This window comes from Nothoprocta perdicaria, unplaced genomic scaffold, assembly GCF_003342845.1.
Source record: "Nothoprocta perdicaria isolate Ctin4 unplaced genomic scaffold, notPer1 scaffold_58, whole genome shotgun sequence".
In the NCBI taxonomy this organism is placed as follows: Eukaryota; Metazoa; Chordata; class Aves; order Tinamiformes; family Tinamidae; genus Nothoprocta; species Nothoprocta perdicaria.
The window spans coordinates 4,014,042-4,020,635 of NW_020455843.1; the positions used below are offsets into that span (position 1 = coordinate 4,014,042).

The 6,594-nt window shown below is 65.4% G+C and overlaps 1 protein-coding gene across 1 annotated transcript in view; it reads left to right on the forward strand.

Moving 5' to 3' along the window:
* The window catches only part of TEX261 (testis expressed 261), a 5,326-nt gene extending 883 nt beyond the window's left edge, over nucleotides 1–4,443 (forward strand). The window contains exons 2-6 of the mRNA XM_026048904.1: nucleotides 16–95; nucleotides 165–318; nucleotides 1,686–1,753; nucleotides 2,962–3,064; nucleotides 3,435–4,443. Coding sequence (XP_025904689.1) covers nucleotides 16–95; nucleotides 165–318; nucleotides 1,686–1,753; nucleotides 2,962–3,064; nucleotides 3,435–3,550 — 521 coding nt within the window. The 3' untranslated portion in view covers nucleotides 3,551–4,443. The remainder of the gene's footprint in view (nucleotides 1–15; nucleotides 96–164; nucleotides 319–1,685; nucleotides 1,754–2,961; nucleotides 3,065–3,434) is intronic.
* The last annotated feature ends 2,151 nt before the right edge of the window (nucleotides 4,444–6,594 follow it).

Here is a 6,594-nt window from a genome sequence, read left to right on the forward strand (position 1 = left end):
GGAGCGTGTGGGCAGCCGCCGGGCTCTACTACCTGGCCGAGCTCATCGAGGAGTACACGGTGGCGACGCGCAGGATCATCAAGTACCTCATCTGGGTGAGTGCCGGGGCCGGGGGGCAGCGCGGGACCCCTCCGGCCCCGCTGAGCGCCGCCCGGCCCCCGCAGCTCTCCACGGCCGTGCTCGCCGGCCTCTACGTGTTCGAGCGCTTCCCCGGCCTCATGGTGGCCGTGGGGCTCTTCACCAACCTCGTCTACTTCGGCCTCCTGCAGACCTTCCCCTTCATCATGCTCACGTCGCCCAACTTCATCCTGTCCTGCGGTGAGCACAGCCTGCCGGGAGCCAGCCCCTTTTCCCCCCGTTTTCCTGCGGTTCCTTTTCCTGGCCCTGCAGCATGAGCTGCGGCCGGAGGGTGGCCCGGGTCGGGGCTTGGCCGCCGGCCCGCGGGGAGCCGGGACTTTGAGCCCGGGAGGCGCCCGGCGATCCCGTTCCCTGGGAGCAGCAGCCGCGTGTCCCAGCGGGAATGGTGAGCTGCTGCTCGGAGGAAAGGACGTTCCAGAGACACGGCTAAGGCGGGAGCGGGAAGCTCGTCACGATTGCCGTGGGAAATGGAGTTGGAAACGTGCACGAGGGAACCTGCATTGGGGCCTGTTTCCTTCCCACGGGACCTCCTGGGGTCCCCGAGCTCTGCGCAGCACCGGGACCTTTCCCTCGGGAAGCGGACACAGCATGGCTTCGGGTTAATTGGCCTCTCGCAGGGGGATTTTGGGGTCCTTGGAGCGCAGGGAAGCTCCGGGGAGGAGGACGAGGGACGGGCAGGGCTCCGGGCCGCGCTCCGTCCCGCCGGGGCATCTCGGCTCCGGGGCTCCAGGCTCGGGAGCAGGTCGCGGCGCGCGGGCAGCTTCCCTGCAGCGCCCAGGCCTGGCTTAGGGTGCTCTCCATGCGGGACTAGAGTGTCTGCTCGGAGCAGCTGAGCAGGCAGGCCTGGATCTGCCACCCGAAGGGAGCGCAGCTCCACCGGGGTCGGGAGACGGAGCCCGTTAGGAAGCAGAGCCAGGTGCCCCCTCGGTAATCCTGGATCCTCCCGGCTCTCCGGAGGGGTCTGGAGCAGCTCTTGAGTGAGCGGGGCCTGTTCAGCCTGGCGAGGAGGAGGCCGAGAGGGCCCTGGTCAGTGTGCCCGCGCAGCCGAGGGGAGGACGGAGGGAGGAAGGGCCGAGCTCTGCTCCGGGGTGGCCGGTGCCAGGACCAGGGCCAGTGGGTGCAGGTTGGACCCCGGGCAGCTCCATGTGCCCGTGGGGAAGAACAAGGTGACTGTGAGGAGGGTGCCCAGCCCTGGCCAGGCTGCAGATCCTGCTCTGCAGATCTGCCACCGCGCCGGGATGGAGCGGGTGTCCCGTGCCCTGGGTGTCCCTGTGGAGCAGGGGCTGCGCTGGGGGTCCCTGGAGGGAATGGAGTACAGGACCAGGAGTGCAGGGACTCGCCTGGGGTTGTGCAGAGTGATAAAGCGAGCAACAAAACCGAGTCAGGTCTCAGGGTGGGGGTACCCGGACGTATTTCAGCAGTAGCAAATTCCAGGTGCGTCCGGGCCCGTGACCGGGAGCTGCCGCCGGACGAGGTCCGTGGCCACCCATCCCCGTGGGGGACGCGGGCGGCCACTCCTGCAGCCTGACCCTGTTTCTCCTCGGCAGTGCTGGTTCTCCTCAATCACTACCTGGCCTTCCAGTACTTCGCTGAGGAGTACTACGTGTTCTCCGAGGTGAGAGCCCCGCTCGGCGCGCCCGCGTCCCAGGGAAGGGCGTGGAGGGAAGGGGCCTGGCCCTGCTCGGGCCGCTTTGCAGCGCCTGAGGGCATCTGCTCAGAGCTCCCCGAGAGGCTTTCCGTGCTTAAACATCCTGGGGACGCTCCAGGGTGTCCCTGCAGCCCCGCACTGCGGGCCTGCAGCGTTGTGGGCCAGCTCCGGGGCAGAAATACGGATGCGGGTGCATTTCCGTAGTGCAAAGTAGAGATTTTCTTTGCAAGCTGAACACGAGTCGTTCCCTTTTTGGAATAATTGCTCCTTGCTATTTTTGTGTTCTTGGTGTCCTGACTTGGCTCTCGCACTGATCAAGGGACATGAAGGCCCAAAGGGGCCTGTTTTGGCCCAACGGTAGCTGCCAGTTAATGGAAATTAGGGAAGAAGCCAAAAGTCCATATGAAATGCATCCCTTGCTCGGTGTTGCGGCGCACCGGGAGCGGCTGGAACAGATCTGCACCTCCCGGCACTGGGGCAGGTCGGGGCTGCTCAGGACTCTCCTAAGCAGCAGCTTGGGAGCCCTTCTGAACCATGCCACACTCTCGTCCTACCGCAGGGGAGCAAACCCAGCTCTTGCCCATCGCCTTTAGGACCGAGGAGGGCTTTATTGGTCATAACAACCGGTTTCCTGTTGGTTTAATTATGGTGTGTGCTCTTCAAAATCCTCCGTTCCTGGGTGCAGTAAAGGCTTTGGGAAGGCCAGGCCGGGAAGCAGGGGTTTCTCTGCGCGGTTCGTAGCTTCCCAGGCCTTCCTTGGAAGCTGCCGAGTTCCCCGTGCCTGTCTCTGCCTCCGAGGGTGCCTGTTTCTTGCTCCATGGGGAGGAGAGGGTCGGTGGCAGCTCTGCCACTGCGCTGCCCCTTGTCCCTGATTGGGAATCCGATGGGAACCTGGGGAATAGCGCGTGGAGCTGCAGCTCGGAGCGCGGCCGGGGCTCCCTGTCCCCAACACCAAAAGCGGAGCGGTCTGCTGCGCGGGGAGGCAGACGCAGCGCCGCGGAGCGGAACCGCCCGCGTGGCGTCCGTTATTCCCGCAGTTCCAAACAGACGCAGGGGCTGTGGCTGCGGAGGAGGCCGCGGCGCAGGGCTGGGGCGGCCGGGATGGCTCGGACCTGCCCTCGGTGCCGTTTCCCGGCGCGGCGCTGGCGCCACGCGGCCCCGCTCTGTGCCCGCAGGTTCTCGCCTACTTCACCTTCTGCCTCTGGTTAATCCCCTTCGCCTTCTTCGTGTCCTTGTCGGCCGGAGAGAACGTCCTGCCCTCCACGGTGCAGCCGGGGGGTGAGTGCCCGTGTCCCGCTGGGCGTCTGTGGGGCAGAACCTGCCCGAAATGGGGGGTGAAAGGGATGCGGCTGCCCCGTGTGCTGCGTGGGTGGGCACGGGGAGGGGTGCTCTGGGTTTATCCTGATCCCGGTGGGTCCCAGCCCTATGGAATTGCGTCCCTCATGCTCGGGTGCGTAGCCCTCCTTGGACGCCCCCTTCGTGCTACGTCTGCCGAAGGATTTGAGCTTCCTGCGAGTGACTTCCCAGGGCATGGGGCTGGATCGGGGTTGCAGCCGTGGAAATGGGGGCTCCGGAGCTGGCGCTGCGGGGTGACGGGGAGCTCCCCGCCGGCCGTTTGTGCCTCATTTCCCCTGCTGTCCCCCCGCAGACGACGTGGTCTCCAACTACTTCACCAAGGGCAAGAGGGGCAAGCGCTCCGGCATCCTGCTCGTCTTCTCCTTCATCAAGGAGGCCATCGTGCCCAGCCGGCAGAAGATCTACTGACGGGGCAGGGAAACGGGCCGGGCCGCGGGAAGGGCTCCCCGGCCGGCAGGGATGCCGGAGCTCCCCCCTCGTCCCGCTGGAGCTGCCGGGATTTGGGAAGCGCTGTCGCCTGCTCGGCCTCGCCAACGTGGTTGGGGATTGCGGGAAGATCCGCTCTGCGTGGCCGCCGTTCAACTGACTTTTACACAGAGGCGTCAAGCAAAGGACGGGACGGAATGGAGCGAGCCAGGCCTTGAACTGCTCCCTCGTCCTGCCGGGAAGACCGGAGGACACCGGCATCCCTGGCCGGGCTCGGGAATGCGGCTCCGCCTTGCGCCCCGGCACCGCCGGCCTCTCATCCCGCCGCGCGCTCGGGTGCCTGGGAAGGCGCCTGCTAGGATGTGATATCCCTCCTTTCTTGATGATGGAATTGCCTGGTTTTGTCTCCTGTGCTCTTGCAGAGGAGCCTGGGAGCTGCTGTGGCTCCCGGTGTTTGGGAAGCGCCGGGAAGCTGCGGGGCCCGGAGAACACCTCTCCGTGTGACAGGAATGGGAACCAGAAGAGGCAGCGGCCCCGTCTCCGCCGGGTCTCCTCTGCTGGCGCTTGCGGCGCTGCTAAACTCACCAGGCCACCAAAATTTCCTCAAGACAAAAAGTAGACCCTACTGAGAAGGAGATGGGAAACCCTTCATTTTTGTTCCTTTTGGGGCAAAAAAAAATCTTTTTTTTCTTTCTTCCTGTGTTTCTTCCTCGCTCACCTTTGGTGTGCGGCAAGAGTAAATCCGCGCGAGCCGGGAGCCAGGGCTGCTCCCGGGAGGCTCCCGGAGGCTGCGACGGGAACAGGGCTCATTCTGCCCCGCATCCCATTGCAGCCCCGTGTTCGGCGCTCCGCTCGCGCCGCGTCGGCCCTTCTCCTGCATTCCCGGGATTCTGCTTCCCGATTAATAAAGGCTGGAGGCGACGTTTGCCACGGTGTTGGAGCAGGAGGGGATGGTGTCCCTGCCACGTGGCTGCCTCCTCCCGCATCCGCTGCCCTTGGTTGTTTGTTTGCAGGAAAGATGGTGGGAAATGAGGGATTGGGAAAGGAGAGCGGCGCTTGGGACAGCCCGGAGCCTGTGGAACCAGCGGCACAGAGGAGGCTCTTGCCTCTCCGCTGGGTCTTGCCCTGTTAACGGGGCACCCTGTGCAAGGACGGCTGGTTAATAGTGGGAAAAGCTGCGGGAAGGACCCGCGGGCAGGAGCGGGATGGAGCCGGGGGGTGCGAAGGGAAGGGAGGATCCATGTGGGATCCACCCTTCCACTCCCGGCTCCCACCCTGTGGTTTCCCTTGAGACCCAGGGATGCGGGGAGGGAGAAGGTGCTGCTCCTGACGGATCCGCGTCCCCATTTTCCTCGGCGCTCCCACAGCCAAGTGCCCGAGGGATGGGCCAAAAGTTGTCTGTGTTTCATCCAAAACCCAGATTTCCGGCTCTTTGCCTCCATCCTCGCGGCTGGGGCAGAGCTGGGATCCCGCGGGACGCGGCGTCTCCGAGCGGGGACTGGGGCGATCGGCGCAGCGCCGTCTCCTGCGCAGAGCCTCTCTCCTCCTCGTGTCCCGCGCGCTGAAGCAGAAAACCAGCGCCGAGCAGGTTGTATTTTCCCAGGCGACAAGGCCATTTTCCCGGATAATGTCCGTGACCACGAGGCGTTTGAGGCGGTAATGAAGCGTTCGCCTCGCCGCGGAGCGCACCAGGATAAAGATCTCGTCACGGCATTAGAGCGAACCGGGCCCTATGAATATTTAAAGGCAGCGCGAGTGCTGTCGCGCCGCCCTCCTCATCCTCGCCTATGGGGATGGAGGCGCTGGGGCTGCTTTCCCGCTGGGATTGCCTCGGAACGCACCTGGATGGCTTGCGCTCCGCATGGACCCGGCAGCAGTGCTTGGGAGGCCACCAAAGGCCACCTGGATGGTCCATGTCCAGGGCTGCGTCCTGCCCTGCGCCCCCAGGACAAGGGACACGGATGGACCTGCCAAGGGCTGCCAGGCGGAGGGATCGGGAGCATCCCTCTTGGCAAGGAGAGGGAAAAAGGGCTGAGGGAGCTGGGCCCAAGGGATCCGTGCCGCACGAGTGGAATGGGGGCTTCATCCCGAGGCCGAGCGCATCCCGCCCGGAGCGGGGAGCCCCGAGCAGCCATCGATTTTCATGGCTCTTTGGAGGGTGCAGTGAAGGGAGAGGAATGCACTCGATAGCGAGCGGGCTGGGAAAGGGCACGGCGGGATGCTGCCGAGCGTGACATTCCCGGGAGCGCGGCACGGCGCTTCCCGGGCCCGCGGAAAACCAGGAGCGCCGCAGAACGGCTCGGCACCGGAGGTGCCCGCTCAGCTGCGCCCGCGGGGCTGTGGGGAAGAGGCAACGGGAGCAGGGCTCGTCCTGCACTGCATCCCCCGGAAAACCGCTGCGCTCCAAGGAGCCGCGTTCTTCCGAAGGGCTTCGCAGCAGCTCCGCGTGCTTTGGGCTTGCTCTGATCCCAGCCCTTTAATTAGCCCCAAAGGCATAACGAGGTTGTGGCCACGCGTGGAAGCTGCGTCAGCTCAGGCTAGCAATCAGCCGTGGGAGCAAATCAAGCAGCCAAGGAGGCTCCGTGGATGCAGGGCCTGGGCAGTGCAAAAATGTGCAAGTTTTTGCAAAAAAAAAAAATCGCAAAAAATGAATTTTGACCCAGTTTTACCCCAACTCCTCCCTTCTTCACCCAGCAGAACCAGAGCGGACGTGGTGCCAGGACAGCCCAAGTGGCCTCGCTTTAATGGGAGCCCTGGCGCCGCGGGGAGGTCCCGGAGGAGCCTCCCCTCCGTTCCCGCGTGGATCCTGCACCCAGCTGCTCCTGGCTCCGGCACCATCCCGCTGCTGGGAGCAGCCGCCATGCGCTCCGGGGCGCGTGTCCCGGTGCCGGGGGCGCACGGGGCTGGCAGCCCTGCAGGGCCCCCCTGGCACGGGCTCCCCCGCGGCCGCGCTCCCTACGGCGCAGGCTCCTCGCGGGCGCCCTCGGGAGCCGCTCGGAGCGGCGGGAGCCCCTGCCGGGCCGGGC